The sequence below is a fragment of the Emys orbicularis genome, chromosome 3 (assembly GCF_028017835.1).
Source record: "Emys orbicularis isolate rEmyOrb1 chromosome 3, rEmyOrb1.hap1, whole genome shotgun sequence".
Lineage (NCBI taxonomy): Eukaryota > Metazoa > Chordata > Testudines > Emydidae > Emys > Emys orbicularis.
In genome coordinates this window covers 71,761,717-71,785,678 of record NC_088685.1, presented here as the reverse complement: position 1 = coordinate 71,785,678, position 23,962 = coordinate 71,761,717, and the positions used below count along the sequence as shown (strand labels likewise).

The 23,962-nt window shown below is 42.4% G+C and overlaps 1 protein-coding gene across 1 annotated transcript in view; it reads left to right on the top strand.

Annotated features, from left to right (window-relative positions):
- The window catches only part of LOC135875842 (gamma-aminobutyric acid receptor subunit rho-2), a 65,352-nt gene extending 60,396 nt beyond the window's left edge, over positions 1 to 4,956 (top strand). Inside the window, exons 8-9 of the mRNA XM_065400894.1 lie at positions 144 to 340; positions 4,648 to 4,956. Coding sequence (XP_065256966.1) covers positions 144 to 340; positions 4,648 to 4,956 — 506 coding nt within the window. The remainder of the gene's footprint in view (positions 1 to 143; positions 341 to 4,647) is intronic.
- The last annotated feature ends 19,006 nt before the right edge of the window (positions 4,957 to 23,962 follow it).

The window sequence follows — 23,962 nt, the reverse complement described above, 5'->3', positions numbered from 1 at the left end:
ACAAGATGACCCAATAAATCATTTCTATAGGCTATGAGTGGTGCTGAGGACAGTACTGTATTTTGAGACAAAACTAATTAATAGTAGATGCCTTCTGAACTATATTTGGCATATGAAATACATTTTTGTGGGGATTTTTCCAGGGATAACCACAGTGCTGACCATGTCAACAATCATCACTGGTGTAAACGCCTCCATGCCTAGAGTTTCCTACATCAAAGCTGTGGACATTTACCTCTGGGTCAGTTTTGTGTTCGTCTTTCTCTCAGTGTTGGAATACGCAGCAGTGAATTACCTGACCACAGTGCAAGAACGGAAGGAAAGGAAGTTGCGAGAGAAGGTGAGAGACAATCTTTTTACACCTGACGTGCTTTATATTGGATGTTTTGGGACAAGGAATGGGAAAACTCTGACATTCGTGGTGTGTGATTAATTTGTCTACAATGCTGAAGCTGACACGGAAGTGCTGACACCACAAAAACAGGAGTTGGTCTCTTTTGATCATTGTACAAAAGGAAGAGAGAACGAAACAAAGATCAGAACTGGGGATGTTTGCAACCTGGGACTTTGGCAGAGACCATATGTGGAGGGTAAGAAAGGGGAAATCCAGACTGATATTTCCCTGTGGTCACCACAATTTATTTTTAAAGTTACAGCTAATGAATTAGTCTGAATGAATTAAAGACTTCTAACTCACAATCCGGTACATTTAAAAAATTGGGTTCAATAAAGGTAATAGTAGAATTGTTCCTTGGCACAAAACACACTTGAGCAACAAACAATCTTTATATTTATTCTTTTAATGTGCCATGAAAGGCCATGGTGCTAAGTGGATCATTTTTATGGTTTTCACTCATGCTGTTGGGTAATTTAAAAGAATCTTTTAAAAAAATGTACCTGTTTCACTGAAAGCCCATTTAATGGATGAATACCTTTTCTGTACTTCCTTTCCCATGGTTGGTATCACAAAGAGTTTGTGTGTAAATATTAGCTGTCTCTTCTCTAGTCAGTCTGTTCCTCAGTCCTGAATCTTCAAGATCTGTCATGAGCCTCTTTCACCTCATGCTATTCTGCCACAGTCCATTGGCCATCAATAAGCTTTCCTCCTTTGGCCCAGTTATGAAGTCTGAGGTCTCACTTACTCTCTATTTTCCATCCCTCCAGCTGTACCTTTGATTCCATCATTTCCCAGTTACACAAACATGCTAATAATAGTATCCCTCAACTGTCTCTCCATTTACCATTCCACCTCCCTGACACTGCTAAGGTCATTGAAGAAGCTGCTCACAACTACTGCCTTTTCTCTCTTTTACCTCAATCTCGGATTCACTCCAATCTGGTTTCCATCCTCTCCATTGAAACTGCTGTCACCAAGGCCTCCCATGATCTCTTCTTGGCCAAGTCTAATGTATTCTGCTCCATTCTTCTTCTCCATAAGCCCTCTCCAACCTTCAATACTACAGTCTATCTAATACCTCTCTGTACCCCACAATACACTGCCTCCTCCTTAATATCCTGTCCACCCTTGGCTTTTGAGAACCTATACTTTCTTGGTGGCTCTCCTGCTCTTTACAGGAGTTCCACAGGACTCTAATTGTGGTGCGCTTCTCTTCTCCTTCTACATCTTGTCACTGCGTGGCTTCATCCACTCATACAACTTCCGCTATCATCTCTATGCTGATAATTCACAAATCTGCCTTTCAGCCTGCCCTGTTTCCTGATGTCCAGGCCTGCATATCTTAGTGTTTCTGCAACATACCTTGGACAGTTCACTGCCAGATCTCACAAAACATTGCTGAAATTGAACTTTTTATTTGTTCTCCTAAACCTCCTTTCCTTCGCCATTGCCATTCACCAAATCACCATCCTTCCGAACAATGATTGAGGCTTTGAACCTCTGGGTCATTTTTGACTCCCTCCTCTCCCTAAATTATGCCACTTCTTCCTTCCCATTTAAAAAATACGACCTTTCTTTTTGTCTGTGCCCTGGTTATCTCCCACCTTGATTACTGAGGCAATCCTCTCTCTGATATATCTTCAATCTGTCCAAAATGCAGCTGCAAAAGTTATCTTGCTTGCCTGACGATTGGACAATGATGTTACTTTTGAATCCCTCCACCAGTTCCCTTTATATCAAGTTTAAACATCATCACTTTTTATTTATTTTTTTTTTTATATTTTATTTTTTTTTTTTTTTAATTTTTTTTTTTTTATTTTTAATTTTTTATTTTTTTTTTTTTTTTTTTTTTTTTTTTTTTTTTTTTTTAATTTTTTTTTAATTTTTTTTTTTTTTATTTTTTTCTTTTTTTTTTTATTTTTTTTTTTTTTTTTTTTTTTTTTTAAATTTTTTATTTTTTTTTTTTTTTTGCCAACTCCTCTGGGTATTTCAATGCATCTTGTTGTATCTGTGCCTCTCTATTAGACTATAAGATCTGCAGAGCATAGACTCTTTCTGTCCTGTCTAAACTCTGACCCCATCATAAGTGCTTAGCAAATAATAAATAATAATTCAGCCTTGCTAAATTCTACTGACCCAGAGCAGGTCATTTTTATGGCAAGTAAAATATCATTAGCTTTTTCATTATCTGTCACCATGGTAAAAAGAGGACAGTTCAGTGATGGCACAATTTATCATTTATGTCACAAATTTTCTTTCAATTGTTGATATCCCTGCACTGAATTGTATCATCATGCAATAAAGGAAGCAGGCTGAAAAGGCTGATTATACACATCAAAAGTTTTTTTTTTTTACCCTCAGATACAAGGCAATAATAATAATTAAGGATGGTCAAGGAAATTGTGTTTGTTATCTCTAATGGGCTTGTAGGGAAGTGTGGCTTAGTGTCTGAGTGGAATGAGGGCTCTTTAAGAGACTCGAGAGACTATTGTCTCTCACTGGAATAAATGTTGATCTCGTTAGCCAATGCCATTCAGCTGTGAAAGTCCCAGGGGAATCCAAATTTGGATTTTTGCACTCCCCAGAAATGGACTGTGGCAGTATGGTGGCCTGAAATCATTCAGCACATCTCTTCTCTGTATGTGTGTGTGCACATGTGCACATGGGAATACATCAGGGATGGATTAAGACTACGTTGGGACCAGAACCATCTAAACTTTGGGCTTGCTTTCTCCTCCCGCTATCTTCCTAAACACCTGGCAGTGTATACAACACCTATTAAACAAATCAGAGTCATTCAGCTCCTAGTGACTGTCTGTGGCCTTCCCTCAGGCCAAATCATAATCTGACCTGGGGGTTAAGAGTTACCTGGGTCAACAGTATTTCTCTTCCTCTTGGGTCCTGCAGCAATTGGCCTGTAGCAACCTGGTGCTTACTATTGCGTCCTGGATTGGTCAACCCGAGGGGCCTGATGCTAAGGATCCTGATTTAATCCTCCCCTATAATATTGGGGGGGGGGGGAGGATAGGGGGTTTGAGATTAAGGAATATAATGTGGCTGCTTAAAGAGAGACAAAAATAAAATTACATTTAAAAGATCATGGGTTCCACCTGTACTTACACTTGCCTTCAAGCTAAGTATAAAATGTGTTATAAACACAGTTTAAATTGGTTTGTAGTCATACAGAGTTCTAAAAAAATCCCATCACTGATGGGAACAAACTATTTAGAACAACTCTGATGTAGCCTCGGTCTGAAGTTCTTATGACAGTACTTGAACCCATGTGCATTGACCAGCCACATCATTTTGCTACAACTGGAACAGAGACAATAGTCTCTTTTTCCAGTTTATGAATTGTCTGTGAGCAGTTTGATTTGTTGTCCACAATTATTTGCCAAATTATTCTTGGTCAGTTCATGAGCAGTGTGCTTATGAGTATTTGCTATTTAGAATTCCAGATGCATTAGCTGTTTTGATTAGACAAGTGGGATGAGTTTCACCCCAGATATTTTTCCTGTTCTCTGGCTGGATATGTGTAAGCTTTAGAATCAGGTTTCCAGAGGGAATACTTACATTTAGGACATCAAAACTTACTTTCTGTCAATATTTTTCTCATCTTTGCTTAAAATGCTGTTTCCACAAACATTACTGCCTCTTGTGCTATAGTATCCATAGAAACTGAACATGAAAAGGAATGCAAAAGCAGCCAGCGGGAATTGAATTTACTGGGAAAAACTTCTGCTCAGGTTTAATTTCAATCAAACCAATTTCCCATCCCTAATTACCACATAGGATTTCAGCAACAAAGCCAGACACAATATAAAGTTGCAACCAGTATGGCTAGTCAGCAACTTTTCATTTCAGAAAACTTAAGCTTTAATAGAGAAACATATCACAGTTGAACTATAATGTGCAGCCAGCGCAGCAAGCAGGTGTCTGGGGCGGCCAATGAAGAGGGGCAGCATGTTCGGCTCTTCGGCGGCAATTCGGTGGCGGGTCCCTCTCGGACGGAAGGACCTGCCGCCGAATTGCCCCGAAGAATGGAGCGGCGTGGTGGAGCTGCCACCGAAGTGCCGCCGATCGCGGCTTCTCTCCCCTCCCCCCCCCCCCGCCACTTGGGGCAGCAAAAACCCTGGAGCCGGCCCTGTGTGCAGCTCCAGTTTTTACAAGCTGTCCATAAAAAGAAAGGTATCGTCTTTGCCTCTAGTATTTTTGTTCAGTGTTTGACTATTGTTTGTTTCTGTTCTCAGTTTCCATGTACATGTGGAATACCTAATACAAAAACCATGATGCTGGATGGAACCTACAGTGAATCTGATGCCAACAGCCTAGCAGGATACACAAGAAGCCAGATAGTGATTGAGGAAGAAAAACAAGACAAGATGGTGGTTCATTTGGCCATGAACAATGAATCTAATTCATCAAGAAAGAGAGGGCTGAAAGGCCATGTTGGCCTGCGCATCATCCAGAACACTCATGCGATTGATAAATACTCAAGAATAATATTCCCAGGCACCTATATATTTTTTAACTTGATATACTGGTCTGTCTTTTGCTAGACATACCGAGGCAGAAGCCCTTTACAGGACTAAGTGGGTGGTTTTTTTTTTTTTTAAAGTTGAGTTTGGCTGTTAAGCTAGAAAACCAATTCTCCTATTGTACCTGTGGAGCAAAAAGCACTGGATATATCCTGCAACAGGCACGTTCATCCAAAGGCTTCCCGGAGAATTTGGTGTGTCAATTACTCTGTATGCCAAACCCCCATCTCCCCTCTGCTCTCTTGGTTTGTGCAACAGCTACTGTATATATATACTGGGCAATGCTGATAGTGCCTGATGTGCACTGGGGCCCAGCTCCTCAAAGGGATTTAGGTACCAATTCCCATTGATTTCAATAGGAGTTAGGTTCCTAAATGCCTTTGGAAATCTAGGCCAGGGCAACTACCACAAAAGAATCACCCAGCCTCCGCTGCTGGATTAAAGTGTGAGTTCCTATGGCTGTGCTGAGGTGCCTAAAATAGACAACGGTTAGGCTCCTTAATAGCTCAGCTTTAAAAGTTCTACATGAAAACAGAGCTCACTTTAGACCATTGTTTTTCTTTTTCCTTTGCTTATAAACAAATGGCATCTTTTTAGGATATACTTTCATCAAGCCATCAGGCAAAATTCTGCAGTCCTTACTCAAACCTCCTATTACGTAAGTGGGATTGCTGCCTGGGTGCAGAATTCACTCTACCAAGTCTAGGCAATTAGTTTGTTTTTAATTAAAAATTAGGAGAAATGGTAAAGAAAAGCGAAGAAACCTCCTGAACTTGGGCAGCATGAACTCTGGAGCTAGTTTATAATGACAGCTTGGAAGTTTAAATAAGCCTGTTCACTCCTTACAAGCTGGCCTTGGTGTACAGTAAATCGACCGTGAGTGCTTTCCCCTCTAACGGAGGTGGAAAAGGTAACCAACTGGAGCCTTTGATTAGTGTACAGGAATGGGGAGTTTATCCAGGAGTGGCTAGTCTTTTTGCTTCCTTTCTTCATAGCTAGGGCCCTACCAAATCCACGACCATGAAAAACGCGTCACGGACCATGAAATCTGGTCGGTCTCCATGAAATCTTGTCTTTTGTTTGCTTCTACCCTATACTATCCCGATTTCACAGGGGAGACCAGAGTTTCTCAAATTGGGGGTCCTGACCCAAAAGGGAGTTGCAGGGGGTTTGCAGGGTTATTTTAGGGGGTTGCACTATTGCCACTCTTACTGCTGCGCTGCCTTCAGAGCTGGGCGGCCAGAGAGCAGCGGCTGTTGGCCGGGTGCCCAGCTCTGAAGGCTGTGCCCCACCAGCAGCAACGCAGAAGAAAGGGTGGCAATACCATACCATGCCACCCTTACTTCTGCACTGCTGCCTTCAGAGCTGGGTGGCTGGAGAGTGGCAGCTGTTGACTGAAGGCCCAGCTGTGCAGGCAGCAGTGCAGCAGTAAGGGTGGAAATACCATATCATGCCATCCTTCCTTCTGTGCTGCGGCTGGCAGCGGCTCTGCCTTCAGAGCTAGGCTCCCAGCCAGCAGCTGCCACTCTCCAGGTGCCCAGCTCTGAGGGCAGCGCCGCCATCAGCAGCAGCACAGAAGTAAGAGTAGCAGTATCACAACCCCCCCTCCAATAACCTTGCAACCGTCCCCGTCCCCTCCCAGACACACACCTTTTTGGGTCAGGACCCCTACAATTACAACATCATGAAATTTCAGATTTAAGTAGCTGAAATCATGAAATTTATGATTTTTAAAATCCTATGACCGTGAAATTGACCAAAATGGACCTTGAATTTAGTAGGGCCCTATTCATAGCTCAAAGCAGAGAACAGTGTAGGGGGAAGTCTGGCACCTCTCCAGGAACTCAAGGGCTGCCTTTATTTCTAACAGAAAAGTGCAGCCCACAGAGAAAATACTTCCCAGCATGCAGTGCAGTCTCTCTCCAACAGAGCAGCTATACTCTATACTTGCCCTATTGTTTAGGCCTTTTGGAGCAAGAGGGAAGTTGCATGCTGGAACTCGTTGTCTCTATAGGTGCACCTCCATTTTAAAGATAAATGTGGCCATAAGTAGCACTGTCATACTTCCTGAGCTGGACTCTGGTAACTGGCATAAAAGTCTAAATTATTCTTTAGTAGCTGCTCAAGAGACCAGTCGCGTGCTTCTGTAAATGGCATTCCATGCTTCACACAGTGTTGTCTCCTCTTCCTTTGCTAGTAATGCTGAGAGGAAGATATAGAATTTTGTACAAAATTGCAACAGGTCACATTTAATCTTTCCTTATTTCTTAAGGAAAATGCCCAAGCATGCTGAGCTGTGGAAGTGATGTCATTAATCAGAGCATCTGGGTGGCAAGTTGGTGCATACCAGGGTGGTCAGACCTGAACTCAGATGATTCTGTGCTGAAGTTGGAAGATCACTCAACAATATGATTAAACTATACAGCTGACTAGAATGTAGACAGAGAGGATGTAAATAGTACAGATAATGTACAGAGCATTAAGTCTCTTGCAATACCCTACACATACCAAATGAAACAGCAATCCCACTTACAGAAAAAACTCCCTACATACTTATTGGGCTTTTACATTTTCGGTTTACAATAGCAGTTTTGACTTTTCTGCAGGGATTTAGTGATTGGCTGGAGTAAACTTTTCCTAGCCTATCATCAATCCCTAGGATTTATCCTGTGCCTCAATTATTGTTGCTTAAATTGCAACACATTTCAATGTTAGATTTAATCTAAATGAAAGTGATTAAAGAAACAAACTAAGAAATATATTTCCCCTTCATTGCATGTGTATGTCAGTAATGAGAGATTTGTGTTGTCATAAAGGAGGAAATATATCCCTAAGATCCCTAGCTAAAACCAAACAGAAGTCAAGAAATGCACCAATATCTCAAAGAAGGCATATTCCTATATCCCAGTCTCCCACCTCTTTCCTATTCTACAGATCAGGGTGTCGTTCCACTGATGTAAAGAATACATTTCACAATAGCAGTTTGAGATGAAAACCAACCATCATTATTATACAAGAAGAACTATAGAAATATTCCACAGAGTCTTAATAGAGGTGTAATTCCTTATTTAATCAAATGCATTTCCGAGTATTAGCATTTTAAAATAAAATTTTAGCCAATCAGAAACCAGTTTTATATTTTAAAATTCTTTCATGGATAAGTTCTTCTTTGATTGGCTGATGTAAGACCAGAGGAGGAAGGAAAGTCGTGTGATTAAATCAGAGAAATGGGAAGCAACGGACCTGGATTTTATTCCAAACATAGTCACAGGATTCTTGTGTAACTATGGGCACTTCATTTAGCCTCTCTGTGCCTCAGTTTCCCCATCTGTCAAATGGGGAATAATAATACCTACCTCACAGGGGGGTGATGAGACGTTTAATTCATTAATATTTGTGACGCACCTTAAGATCTTTGGCTGGGAGGCCCTATGAAAGTGTGAGGTATTATTATTAATGCACACTACAGATCTGTTCTCAGAGTGCAATTGATCAATAATGGCAAATTGAACACCAATTTCCTTCAGACAAAATGATTTAATCTACATGAGTCATTTGGGAGTACAGAGATAATGGGCCACTTTTATTATGGGTGCAATGCCATTGGTTTCAGTGGAGTTACACCAAGGATAAATTTTGCCCAAGGTATTTAAGCAAATTCTGTCACTGGATAATGTCTGCTGCTATAAAAAATATATATCTTGATTTTACTTTGCCATTTATTTTTATTAAATGTCTTATCTTCACCTCAGAACTTATCGGGTGGTAGGAAACAGTTATTCAGATGCTACATTCTTCTGCACTGAGATTCTCTTACTTATATGCTACCTAATAAACTTCCTCTGAGGAGGCTAAGTTTAGCTTATTTAGTATGTATGCATACATGTGTAATGGAGATATGTGCCTGCTGTGACATATCTACATTTGTTTCTAGCCGCTGCAACTATCCAGCCCAGATAATTGCTAAGGAGAGAGTTTGATCATTACGGAAAGTTAATTTGAACACTGCCGTGTTCTTGTTTGAGATTTTAATTATTATATTAACCAATAGATGCAAATAAAGAACAAGCCATCAGTGATTCACACACATTTGTAATAACTGTGTTGTATTTGCCTGCCAACAAGGAGGAAATGAACAGGACAGGGCGCAAGAGCAAATCCTAAAAGGAGGGGTGAAATTAATAATACAGTTGACCATCCGTTTCTCTTAGGTAAAAGATTTCACTGACCAGTGAGATGATAGTGTCATTTAAACCTCTATCTGCAAGAACCTATGGCCAAAATTTTTAAAAATGGGCGTCTATACTTAGACTCAAGTCCATAGTTAGACACCTAAATAAATAGTCTGATTTTTAAGAGTGCTGAGCACCTGCTGCCTGTGGCACCTTTTACAATTAGGCCAGTTATTTAAGTGCCTACTTAAGGGTGATATTTTCAAAAGTATCTAAGGGATTTAGCTGCATAAGTCCAACTGACTTGAGGCACCATTTCTGAAAATCTTGGCCCAAGTGCAAAAAAAAAAGAAAAGAAAAAGGAAACCTTATTCCACTCCATCCTTCCCTCACAGTATCAAACCTATACAGACAATGATACCCTTATAACAAAGGCAAAGATGGTAGTTGGGATATGTACGTATGTTAGACAAATATACATATTTTTAGTAGTTATATACTGTATATTAAACTACCAAAAATTAGACTCAAAAGAACATACAGACACTGTCAGATTGATGAAAAGCTTTTACTGTACTGCCTAAGGGTTAAGAAACATTCCCCTGTGGGCAGCTTATTCCATAATTGTCCCTTATGGGTTTTCTTGCACTTTACTCTGCAGCAGCTGGTATTGATCAATGTGGATGACAGATACCAGACTAGATGGACAATTGGTGTGACCCAGTTAATTCCTATATTCAAACTTGGTGCTAAAACCACAAGTGGGTGGGACAGGCTGAAATCATCATTCCACTCTGTTTCATGAGATATTTTATGAACTTTTCACATTATTTTCATTTTACCTGCAAGCTCTGATAAATAAGAGTTAATGCCCATCTTTCAGTAGTGCAAAAAAAAAAAAAAAAAAGACTACATGCCCCATTTGTAATTGGTTTTAAATATAAAACAGTCTTTAGCTATTGAAGAAATTCAGGTAAAAGGGCGTCTTCCAGCAGATTATAAGCATTCAAGACTCCCATGTAAAATTAAGCCATTAATCATGATTATAATTGCAAGCTACACAGATCTCTGGAGACACTACAACCCATAGCTGAAGAAAATGCTAACAATTACTCTGTATTTACGGGCCGCTATTCAAAGGCACAAATGGCAGCTAGGCCCCCTGTTCCCAGTTGGATGCCTAGTGCCCCTTTGTGCCTTTGACTAAATCTCCACCTTAATTACTAATGGAAAGATGAATCTGCTCTCAGGACCCAGCTGCCCCATTTTAGCCATTGTGCCTAACAAAGACAATATGACTGCATGAAAATGCACATATAGACCACTACTAGACCTAGTGCATAATGACAATGCTCTGTCAGGTTGCCACAATAAAAAAGTTACATTCAGACAGTCTGACTGAAAAAGACTCTGACCTGCTAAAATTAAGAGACTGCAAAATGTACCTAAAGACGTTAGCACTATTAAAATTAAAATGTAATCCCGTCTCACGCTAAGCTGATTAATTCCTTTTTATTTTTTAAACGGACATTAATGCATCAGGGTCAGTACTTCCATGGGTAAAGGGATTAAAATTTCAAACAAAGTAAGAACAGTGGGGATGAGGAAAGCAAAGAGAGAACAATGCATCCGTGTAAGGAAACACCACTACAGCCAGCTCTGTTTCTTCACCATCTTTTTCTTGCAGCACTATAAGGTTACCAGACAGCAAGTGTGAAAAATAGGGACAGGGGCTGGGGGGTAATAGGTGCCTATATAAGACAAAGCCCCAAATATCAGGACTGTCCCTATAAAATTGGGACATCCGGTCACCCTAAGCACTACATAAGTGATCAACAGAAGAAGCAGGGAGTAGTACAGGAGTACTGTAATCAGAGGACATAGCCATTAAATGACCCCAGCTTTGTACTGTAACTTGCCCTCTGTGCAAGGGACTAAGGGGATGGAAGGTCCCTTGTATTCCGCAGTGTGGGCTAGCTCGATGGCCAGTCTGTGAGCTGGGGTAGAGTGTAGGTTCAGAGGGGCCTGGAGAGCTCAGCAGGTGCAGAGGAGCCATAATTCATGAAGGTCTGGCACAGATTATGCCCACCCCCAGCAGCTGGCTGCTCCTGGCCTGGCATAGCTATGCAGTACCACTTACTCACAGCATGATGTAAAGCCTTTCATGGTGAGCTGAAGCCCAATTTTTAAAATTTCACTCTTTTGTGAAAATATGCAAGATATGTCGTTGCCGGTTTTCCAAACTGCTTTTCTACCACGAGTCTCCTAGGTCTCTTCTAGTGTTGATATGTGCACTTGGAACCAACAAAATTAGCCTAGCAAAAGGGCCTAGGAACGTAGTCTACGGAAAATGCAAAGCAATGATATAAAGATAGATTTTACTGCTCTACTTGTCACACAGAGTTATAGAAGAGAACTGCATGTTTAGCTTAGAGGGAATGTTCATTTCAGAAAAATGAAAAGAGAAGTTAATTGCTATGACAGTTTGAAATTACTTTAACAAATACATTTTGGGAACTGGGACATAACATTGAAGCAGTAAAACTCTCCAGCCTCCAAGCTGTTTCCAGTTTATCTGGATCTGTTAGTGTGGTCCAAGCTCACTTCACCCAGGAAATATTAGACCTTCTCTATTAAGCTGTATATTGCTAGTGTACACGAAGGAGGACTCCTTAGGGACAGTGGGCATTTGTAGCTACAAAACCCTTCAGGTCTCTGTCACATTCTCATAACAACTGCCATTTTTCACAACGTGAGGCAGTCATCATTTGGATGACACTAAATCGGAGGAACTGTCATGGATGCTTCAATCCGTGTTCAAACAGATTGCAGATTTGTTACACATTTTGCCCAAAGATGCGGGGGGAGGGGGAGGATCTTAAAACCAAGGACTCTATTCTCAATAAAAGATGCAAAAGTCCAGAACAATCTTATAATGGGCCCCATTAAGTGTTCGCATTTAAATGCAGCGAAAGAAATGGTAATTCACCTGAGTTAGGTGTACACAGTGCCATAAACATACACATAAGAGAATCCCAGAGTCATGCACCAATCATCATGACATCTAGATGCCAAATTCAAGGACTTCAAACTTCTGCCTCATCACGGTATGACTCTGTTCGCCATCGTCCAACTTGTGGGAAAGATGCTAGAGGATTTTTTTTAATGCCCATGAAAAGTCAGCGTCTGGATGTGCTGCCTCAGTCGAAAGATGGCAGCTTCAGCAGCATAGTGCCTCCTAGCACCATGCTGCAGCAGTAGTAGAAGTAGAGGTACAGAGGATACAGAGCCTTTTCCTGGGTGACCAACACCATTGGCTGTAGCATAGCTCTCCCTACACTGCGTTAGGGCAGTGGTGTGCAGTGCGGGAGCCAATGTAGTGACCACAGCGCTGGAAGGCATATTAATCCTTTAACTTCCTGTAAAGCAGGGCATTACAGGATGCGCGCTCCCCTTTTTTATCAGAGATTGTGACTCCATGGGCCACCCTATACGAGAATTCCTAGTAAGCCACCCTCTATTGCAGGGTACAGTTCGGAGCAAGCCACCACCAGGGTAGGCAATGTGGCCACCCCAGCCCCATTTTCCCCTCTGACTCCAGTCAACTCACATACACCAGAAGTTTTTATTAACATACCCGGTACAGGAGTCTGCTTTATTATGCCATTTTGTTGCCTAATGGAAACAATCCCTTTGGCCTCGCCAGGCCCAGGCAGCTCTTCACAAGTTCCTTTTAAAATTCAGTTCCTGACTGTTTTGCAGCATCAGGTTCAGCAGAACAAGGCTTCAAATTGCTCCCTTGTTCCTGTTACTATTTGCAGTATTGCCAACTCCACATGTTCAAAAAATCATGTGTTGGGCCTCAAAAATCACAAGATTTGGTTAAAAATCATGTTATTTAAAAAAATTAATCAATCTGGGGCTCATTTTATTTTATTTTCTGAGCTTTCAGGAGGTAGTTGGATCATGATTTCAAGCTTCTCTGCAACCATGAGAGCTAGCTATTTATTTTTGATTTTGTATTATTTAAATGAAAGCTGAGATTCTCACCTAATCACATGACTCCAAGAGCTGGGGCTTTAAGCAAAACCACCAAATATCACTGGTCTTATGATAAAAAAAATGTCACTAGAGTTAACAACACTACCATGACGCTCTCCTCAGAGAGCCCAGAATCGTAAGCCAGTATGTTACCCCTCTGCCTCAGCAAGAGAGAGCTTTACTGGAACTTAAACTAAGGGTAAGCTCCCTTCTACTCCGATCTGACTGCCTCACCAGCAAACGCCTTGGGGCTCTGCCAATCTAAACCTTGTCTTGCAGGTAACATTCAATGAACCCCAGTTCACGAGTTCCCCAGAGATGTTTCTCTGTTGTGTTCAGTCCCTCTCACTGGACGCACAGAAATGATTAAGTCCGCTGTCTCCAAAGAGACAGTACACACATGCTAGCCAGTTAGCCCTGCTGAGGACACTTTTTACCTTAATACACAGCACTGAGATGGTCTACAGTAAAACTATAAATACATTTATTACTAAAGAACACTGATACTGAGTAAGAGAAAAAGAGATGGGCATGGTTACAAACAAAGCAAAAACCAACACCCTTTCTAGTGTCTAAAACTTAATATTAGCAAGCTACAATTTTTGCCTAAGCAGATTTCTCACCTACATCAAACTATCTGCATCTCTGGCCCATAGCAGAAGGAGCTACCATTCACAGAATACACCAGACAGAGTTCTTTCCCCCACTGGTATGCAGATGCCATGCGGTCTTCCTCGTCCTCTCTGGTCAATTTGCTTTTTTGACTGGCTTAAGCACTTTGTTTACCTGAGCTGTAAATGTACTTTCATTGTCCTTTGCTTGTAATCATGCCATGCAGGCAGATAAATCCACATTTCTTTGTCAAGGGCAGGCTTGTTTATCAATTCACTCCAAAATGTAGTTTAAGAACATATTTCCAGCCCTCATACATAATTGTTTATACACAGCCTGTACATACAGCACACAGTGAAATTCAAGACTACTGTGTCACTAGATTTTATAGGATACCTTACGAGACACTGTTTGGCTAAATATTCTGACAAGAGTGGGTTGGGTGTGCCCTTTGCCAGTTGGCAACTCTTAGGAACACAACTACATTTGGTTCATCCCTGAGCCCAACATGGTCTCTTTTAGTCTTTCCCTGTATTCACACAGTCCTTCTGGCCCCGTATCACAGCTCTAGTTGGGGACATCCTGGTTCTCTTAGACTTTTCTCCCTAACGTACTGTAGAGAGCCATCCCATATGTCCTGCTCCTGTGATCCCAGTTCCTTCTCCACAGGGGACTGCTTGAACCCTGGCAAGCTTTCCCAGCTGACCACTATCCTGGCGCTACAGTAAGAGTGCCTTCTGCCTCCCTGCAACTCTTCCTTCACTGTGTAAACAGGCAGCCCATCATATACAGTCACCTCCATGCTGCTGTCATGTGACCCTTGGTCACCTCACCTGGTCGTGAAGCCATAAGACCTTCAAAAACACCAACTAGGAAACTCCAGCCAGAATGGTGCAGCAAGTCTCCTCGCTAAAATGGGATACTATGAGCAATCACACCCAATCTGCACTCTCTACACTGGCTTCCCATAGAATACAGTTTCTCAGATTCAAGGTTTTGATCCTTAATGTCAAGGCACTCAATGGTCTGGGCCCAGACTATGTAAAAGAATGGCTAAATCTCCACGATGAAGACCATGGTTGACAATTCCACTTTTCATGCACAATGGAATGTTCTACAATAAGGTTAAAACTCATCTGTGCAGGATACAAACCTTTCTTGGGGACTGGTCTGAGACTGCAGAACAAATTGCCATGGGAGTGAAGGACCATTACAAGGGAGAGAGTGTTAGTGTTGGCCACCTCCCAAATATATTGGGTAAGGTGATTTTGGTCCCCAGTTAAGAACGTAAGAATTACCATAAAGCCCAAACCAAACCAATCATCCATTTAGCCAGTATCCTGTCTCTGACAGTGGCTGGTACCAGATGGTTAAGATGGAATGAACAGAACACGGCAATTTATTAAGTGAGCCATCCCCTGTCATCTAGTCCCAGGTTCTAGCAGTCAGAGGTTTAGGGACACACAGAGCATGGGTTGCGTCCCAGACCATCTTCACCAATGGTCATTAATGGCTCTATCCTCCATGAACATACCTAATTCTTTTTTGAACCCGGTTATACTTTTGGCCTTCACAACATCCCCTGGTAATGAGTGCATTGTGTTAAGAAGTATTTCCTTAGTCTTGTTTTAAACTTGCTGCCTATTAATTTTGTTGGATGATCACTGGTTCTAGTATTAGGCAAATGTGTATTCTTTATTCATTTTCTCTATACCTCTATCACATCCCCCCTTTAGTCACCTGTTTTCTAAGATGAACAGACCCAGCCTTTTTAATCTCTCCTCAGATGGCAGCTGTTCCATATCCCTAATCATTTTTGTTGCCCTTCTCTGTACTTTTTCCAATTCTAATATATCTTTTTTGAGATGGGGGTGACCAGAAATGCACACAGTATTCAAGGTATGGCCATACTTTGGATTAATATAGTGGCATTATGATATTTTCTGTTTTATTATTTCTTAATGGTTCCTAACACTGTTAGCTTTTTGTTGTTATTTTTAACTGCCACTGCACATTGAGTGGATGTTTTCACAGAACTATGCACTATGACTCCAAGATCTCTTTCTTGAGTGGTAACAGCTAATTTAGATTCCATCATTTTAGATGTATAGTTGGGATTATGGTTTCCAATGTGCATTACAAAGCATTTATCAGCATTGAATTTCATCTGCCATTTTGTTGCTGTTACCCAGATTTGTGAGATCCCTTTGTAATTCTTTCCAGTCAGCTTTGGATTGAAGGAGCTCTCACCTTCACAACTTTGTTCTAACAACAGTAGAAATGAAGAATGTGTAGCTCAATTTTTTAACTGAAATATCCTTATAACTGCAAAGCTCCATGATGCCTTTCCTGAAATTAATGAATAAATACAAACAGTGGAACATATTCTGTGGATGTTATTTCTCTCCCCCACCCCTATACGGCCTTCACAGAAATTACTTACACATGGAATAGGCGCAGCATAGACAATGTCTCAACAAAACTGTTCACTTTACAAGCTTTCCAAGGCTAAGATTTACCTGGCCCTGAGCTGGCCATTGCAGCTGAGAGACATGGGGTTCTTGCTGTATCCTATGCAGATGCTAACGAGGCTTGTAAAGGTCATGGAAACTGGCATCACTGAGAGTTTAATAATTCAGTCAGTTAATCACTGAAAGCAGGCTTTTCTACAGGGTAAAAAAGTGAATTGTTTGGTCCAGGAGCAGGCAGGTAGGTAGCCAGAGGCGGATTAGAGGTTTGTTGGGCCCTGGGCCAGAGCAAGTCGGGGTCCCCTCCCCACCCCTTCCACCTGCAATCCCCCAGAGTTCTTGCTGGGGAAATGAGGTCAGGGCACAAGAGCTTTCCCCATCCCGCCCAGTGCTCCTGCCAGGGAGCAGGATCAGGGCACAGGGCAAGGCAGAGTGGGTCAGGGCACAGGGGTGCTCATTTTTCTAGGAGCCCGCCAATTGGGCATGGGTCCCACTGGCCCAGTGGCTAATCCGCCATTGTAGATAGCAGTCCTACTCAATAGCTTGCCATTTCCCATGCTAATCCCTTACATTTCTTCTCCCTTATTCTCTTCCATCCTGTGCAGAGCAGAAGATATCTGAGCAAAGAGGGCCTACTCCATACACAGTCCTAGGGAGAATGATCTGACACTGGTATTTGTCCACTTGTGGGTTGTTTTTTTTACCAATACTTAATTAAACTTTATTGTTCTGACTAAAGTTTGGAACTCAACTACTCCTATAATCCGCTTTTTTTAATTTAAACTCTTTGGTGCATTCTGACATTACAAGTCCCAGCACATTTTGGTCAATACCCTAATGATAAATGTAATCCCCTACATATGGCTGCATCCTTTTCCCTTTTCTTCTCAGGGGCATGGGTTGTGGTTTTACCGAGAATGGTGCCTGGTGCCTTCACTCAAGGAAACCCCTCCTAGTGCAGAGAACATGGTGTTCCTGTCCCTTGGGACAATGTTTAACAGTGAGTCTCATACAGAGGCGTGTTAGTCAGAGTAAACAAAATAAAATAGCTACCACAATTCCCAGCATAATAAAACAGTAACTGGGGCTTTATTAGGTATGGGGAACTCAGGATAGAGTACAATAGGAAAAGGGATTAGGATAATAAAAGACAGTTAACAATACATAAAGTCTACCCCCACCCCAACATTTAAAGCTGTACAAACCACCCTGCTCCCTCCCAGCACCTGTAGAGTCAAATAGTGAGTTTAGGCTCTGCCTTTGATGGGTGGTTCAGCACTGAAATCGGTGGCTGGCTTAAAACACAGCAGCAAAATAAACAAGGATGATTTTACAAAGTCTCCACAGCAAGGAGGGTAAGATTGTCCTTGTGGCTCTCTGGTCTGGATTCAAATGCGCAGTTAGGGCTCGCTTTTGGTAACCTGACATTGACTCTCTCCTCAGCCTCCTGGGTTCCTGGTCTCTGCTGAGATGATACTGCTTAATGTCCCAGAAATCTCAAAAGGACTCAAAGTCTTCCCTTGGGTAGGAATGTGGAGAGAAGAAGGGTGCACCCTGGCTGCGTAGCTTTTCTCCTTGCTATACACCAAAAACAGGCAAGACCAAAAGTACCACTAATCCCCTTGTCTCTGGGCTCTGGCTTATGGTTGCTTCCTGAGTATCTTCCAGCTTGTTCTATCTCTGCCCTGGACTCAAGGCTATCTGGGAAATGGAATCATAAGCCTCTGTCACCATTACTGCTGTAGTCCAGGGGTGAGTTCCCTAGATGGTCAGTGTAGTATTTCAGAAGACTCCCCTCCAAAGGGGCACCCCTCCATAAATAATGACATCAAATAGAACTTTTAAACTTAAGATCTTTTACAAAACCCCTTTGCAGAGAAAGAGAAGCTTTATCAGCTCTGTTTTTCAGATGAGGTAAGTGAGGCAAAGATCAATTAAGTCATTTGCCCAACACACACAGCTAGACAGTAGAGAAGCCAGCTCTAGCTGGGCAGGCATATATCCTGCAGACATGCAGATGGGGGAATGCATGCTCGTGCAGTGGTGCATGATGGACTTCGGGGCTGAAAATCAGGCCCTGTGTATATCTGTGTAGACATATATGTGCATTTTCTTACTATGTGTAATATAATAAATAAGCAAAATGGCCCAAGTTCAGTGAGGGCAGCATGTTAATAAACTGTCATTACCAACAGATGACAGTTGGTTAATACAGATTAATTCCTAATGAAGAAAAAAACTCTTTATGTAATGTAATGCTTTTGGCTGTGGCTCAAAGGTTGTGATCATCCACCCACGGCAAACCTTTAAATCCGGCTTTGTTCCACAAGGAAAAAAACCCTCCAAATCTACCAGTTTTTCAAGTTACAATTCAACCAGCCTAAATCAATTCCAGGAGCATCAGATTTGTTTCCTAAATAGTACAATATGTTAAATTATAGATAGAGTTCTCCTGTATGTATTCTCAGCTTCACTTCAAGCTACTAGGGGTAGTCAATGGGATAGTGGTATAGAGAATTATATATAGACCACGTACAGAAAATAGCCACTTTGAGTTCCTTAAAAGGATTGCACCTGTAAGGCATAGCCCCATATTGGAGGGATGCACAGGGGCGTCTACTGCAGTGGGAGACCCAGGAGGAATTGTATCCGACTCAGCAAGATTTCCACTTGGATTATTGGGCAGTGCACCCGGAAGCATCAGTTCTGCTGTCCTTTCTAAGGGTGTGGTGTGCACCCCATTTCTGGGGAGGCTAGTGCTGCCAGCAATCTCAAGCCACCGAGCAAAGACACAATGGTATGGCTTCTTGTGCACTCAAGCAGGGCAAGGGCCTTAGTCTGGCCCTTAATTTTTGTTACACACAAGAAAACAGATAGCAAAAAGCAAGAGGTCAAAACAGTTTAGGAAAACAATATTTTTCATAGACTAGAATAATAGAATAGAATCATAGAATATCAGGGTTGGAAGGGACCTCAGGAGGTCATCTAGTCCAACCCCCTGCTCAAAGCAGGACCAATCCCCAACTAAATCATCCCAGCCAGGGCTTTGTCAAGCCTGACTTTAAAAACCTCTAAGGAAGGAGATTTCGGCAATAGTTCTCCAGACTTCTCAGCTGTAGGGGGCCACATCCTCAGCTGGTGTAAATCAGCATAGTTCCACTGATTTCTGGCCCATAGTCCATTGGCAACATGCCTGCCTACAATAGACAAGTGAAAACCCTGAAATTTTCCTGTTGCGTGACCACCCCCTACTCCACCTCCAATTAATCACAGATGGATTTTGCCCTGCCACTTCAAAAAGAATTATTTATGATAATATATTTTATGTAAGAAAATAGTGTCACTGTCTTTAAAGGAATTCAAATGTCAGTGGGAGTTGGCTCCTTTGGGCACCTCTGGACAACATCCTGTTCTCTAGTGCTCCTCCAATCTGTTTCAGTGCTGCATTCACAGATGCACATTTGCAGATCCACCAACCACAGAACCATGAAGCACCCTATGATTCTGAAAACAGTCCTGAGAGTTTGAGAACCCGCCCCCCAAAAGCCTGAGGCTTAGGCCAAAACCAGAAGTGATCTGAAATTACATCCCACTCAAACATCAATAGAAATTGAAGGCTACAAGTAGGTTTGCCTGTGACTCTGTAAAGGAAACATAAAATAGTTGATTCTAATATTGGAAAGAGAAGTTGTTTCTGCGTTTTATACAATATAGCACAGCACAGAAATGGATAACTTAAAAGGGCCAGTCTATACAAGTCACGCTGTTACCTAAAACACATAGGGCCTGGTTCTCAGTTCTCCATTCCTGCAGTTGGGACAGAAACAAAGGCAAGGAGAGAGGTAAGGCAGCTTTAAGCCTACCTTTACACTATCTGTATTCTGGGGATGTGCAAGGCCCTGCCCAGCCCCAGCAACCTCTTTCTGCTGCTGTAAAGCATTGCACAGCCAGCTCTTATACCAAATGCCCCCAGTGAGATGGGAGCAGGGCAGAGCACAGCTCTACTCAGCCTGTTCATAGCGGGCATATAACTCCAATCAATTAGAGCAGCCCTTAGGCTGCTCTTACTTCAGAGCTGAGGCAGCATAGGGAGCATAGCCAGCTGCTTGACGGCTCCTCCCCAAACGCTCCCATACCAGTCAGATCTCAGAGCAGGAGAGAAATCGGCCCAATATTTTCCTTGGTAGATGTCAGCCAGTGAAAACTATTCTAAGGAGCTTTGATTTAGTTTGTCGTCATCATTCTCATGATACGTGACTGTTGTTTCTCCCTCTGTGGCAGGCACAATGTTGCAATAGACGTCTCAAATGATAATGCTGTGGGGGGAAGATGTTGTTGAAAGAGATTATGCTGCTGATAAACAGCATGACTAGTTGCAACCTGAAACAACTAGACTCAACTTAACATAGACAGTGTGAACAGTAATGGCATGTGGTTGATATCTGATCTACCAATGCCCAAGGGAAAATCCCCTAAAAGTGCCGGTCCATAAAAGGAAAGACTGTCAATGGTACCAGAAGCTTTAAGAATGTGTAACCCAGGTGGCTTCCCCAGCTGGTCATCCACTCCCATGACGATCATGCAAGAAAGAGGGTTGAGTGTACTGATATTAGCAAAAGGCTTGTCGTCATCACGCCTCGCTACAAGCTGTTCTCACATGCATTGTTGGTTTGGGGAGCTGATTGGTGAATGATTCCCAAAGCTACTGAAGGAGAAGAGCACATTCCGTGATGGACGTATTTGTTGATGAAAGGGGCAACTTTCTTCTCCCATTTTAAAACTAGGTACTAAATACTCTGGGATGTTGGAGCTTTAGCTGGGGGTGATCAATTGCCAGTGGAAGAATACAGACCCTAGTCCATGTAGTCTAAACCAACATTTCTCAGTTGTGTGGGCCACATTCCTCCCGCCATTTCCGGGAAGGGAAGTTACGAGTTTGAAATTTCATTACAATTTAAAGGAAAGAAAATCACAGTTCGCCACTCCCTACGTAACCTGACCCTTCAAGGGCAGGCATTCTGTCAACCTCTCAAAACACAAAGGTATAGTGGGTGATTAGTGTCATTGATTCATTTTTTATGCGTATAGTAAATGTAAAGGGGTTTGTAACAGGGCCAGCTGCTACCTGAGTACCCCCACCTGCCAGCGGTTGCTCCACACTGCCCTGCCTCTTTTCGATTCTTCAGGGCCTCTTAAGAACACCACATAGTCTCTCTTGCCCAATCACAACCCTTTCTAGAGTGTTTTTTTAATCAACACAAAGTTTTAAAAAAAAACTAAACAAAAAAATCTGCCACTTAAGCTGGGCACAACCCCTCCTCCTAGAGGTACTGGCCCTGTCTCCTCTCTGACTATCTGGAGTAGACGCAAGACCTGGCCAGTGTGTCCCAAAAAACAAAACTTTCGGCTGGATGTTCTTACCCAGCGGCGTCGGGGTGTGGGGGCTTCCTCTGCTCCCCGGCAGGTGCGCCGGGTGGGTGGAGCGGGGCAAGCCCCTGCGTCCTGACCCTGCTCCCCAACAGGAGCACTAGGCAGGCGGAGTGGGTCAGGGTGCACCCATTTTTCCAGGGGGCCCCCAATTAGTGGGGGCCCCATTAGCCAAGTGGCTAATCCGCCACTGCATATAAGGAAGGGGGCAGGAATCACCCCTCTTTCCCCAGGCTGCAGAGTAGTTATAGTGATGCTTCATTACCTCGTATCCTGCTCCTCCATGAAGTGGGACCCACAGGGTCCATATGTCAGCAAGCCCTCTTGAGATCCACTCCTAGCCCCTTATCTAGCATGGCCCCGTCCTACCTGTCCCATCCACTTCCCTAGTAGAACTACACCTTTCTGCTACCTGGGACATTCTTGTCTTGGGAAGTATGGAGTACTAATACCCAACAGGGATCGTGTCATCCCTTCCCCTCCCCCCACACCTACAAGGGGCAGAATGTCTTGGTAGGTTAGCATTCTCTCTCAAAAAGTTGAAAACACAAACACACCAAATCTCTGCCACAGGAAACAGCTGAATCTAAAGCATAGTCTGGGCTACACATGCCGTTTTTTTGGAAGGAGTTTAAGAGGCAGATGGCAGTAGAGGAGCTTATATAAAATGATTTCCACATCATGAGTACGGTATGTAGCCAGGGTATAAATCTGTGAATCAAGACAGTTAAAATCTGGAAGCAAAGAACTATTTGTGCATTTAAAGAAAAACAACAAAAGCACAAAGTCATGTCATTCTATTTCCTACAATCTACTCTATATATAATTTTCTAAAAATGCAGTCGTTTCCATATTTGATAATGGAAAGTCAACTCTTTTCTTGTAAGAAACAATGCTCAAGTTTGATCTTTGATACCTCTTGATTTTCTTATACTTTGTGGCAAAGGCCATGTACTTTCTGCAGACATGTGACACCTCACCTATTCAGCATGAGACTAGGCCAATCACATTCTCACCCATCCAGGGCTGAATTTCATGAAGAGACTTTTCCTGCCTCTGGGCTGAAGTCATGCTGTTGTGCTACAATCAGCAACCTCAAGTCACAGCACTTTACTCCCCAGGCATCTTGGCTACTGAGTGTCAAGCCACTGCCCCACTTCAACTGGACAATTCCGTTCTTTAGGTATTGGGATTTTCCCCTGAAATAAATAATTCTTTTTCTTTAAAAACAAAAAAGTTGCCAGCAGCTCAGCATTTAAGGCAATCCTAAAGTTGTGGAGTTGGGGGCGGTGCCTTTAAGGGCTCTGCTTCCCAGACAAAGTCTAGGCAGGGTACTGTGAAGCTCTTGCTGTTGCGTACAGCCAGTTGGAACTGGACACAGACTAAATCAGATCTGTTGCAAGCTCCTTAAAACAACGAGTGTTCACGAAACACTACAACAGTAACAAATAGGTCATGTGGAAGAGGAAAGATTTTGCCCCAAACCAGATCTCATTTTCAAGTCTCTATTTGACTTAACCCTTTCGTCTAAAAAAAATTAATCAAATAATACATTTATGTATCAGAGTGGTAGCCGTGTTAGTCTGTATCAGCAAAACAACGAGGAGTCCTTTAATTTGTTAGTCTCTAAGGTGCCACAAGGACTCCTCGTTGTTTTTACATTTATCTATGATTTTACTGTGGAAAATTCCTCAAAAATGTCTCTTGTAGAATATTTTTTAAATGTCATTTAATTTTATTTTTTACAGTTTAAAAAATGATTTTAGCACTAGTGAAAGCTGTTGGCCTGACTGTCCTGAAGCTCAAAACTTCTGTTTATCCACATAACAGGAAAATGATGGGCAGCGGTAAGAAGCTTTCCCAATACTGCCCCTCCCCTCAGACCTGCACAGCACTTCCATTCCTGGCCCTCTGCTGAGACTGCCAACAAGGGGTCAGTTAATACCAACTGTGTATTTTGAGAGCCATCCCCCTTACGTCAGACCCTCCTTGACCGCTTCTCACATCAATGGAGGTGTCTTCTTTTCATGGTTGTGTTGATTATTTACCCTGAAGCAGATAGAATCCAGAAAGTGTCATTTATGCTAAAGGAAGGAATCCCACTCCATTTTAGGGTCTTTGCATGAATAATTTCACTGTTCCCTTTAATTTTGGACTCTGTCCTCCACCTGTACCTCATTTGGGTCTCATCTGTTTCAGAGTACAGTATAAAATGGAGCCAGACCTGCTCCCGTTGAAGTCATTGGAAAAACTCCAATTGACTTCTGACAGGTCTGAACTAGCCCCGCATGTATTCAAAGAAGAGTA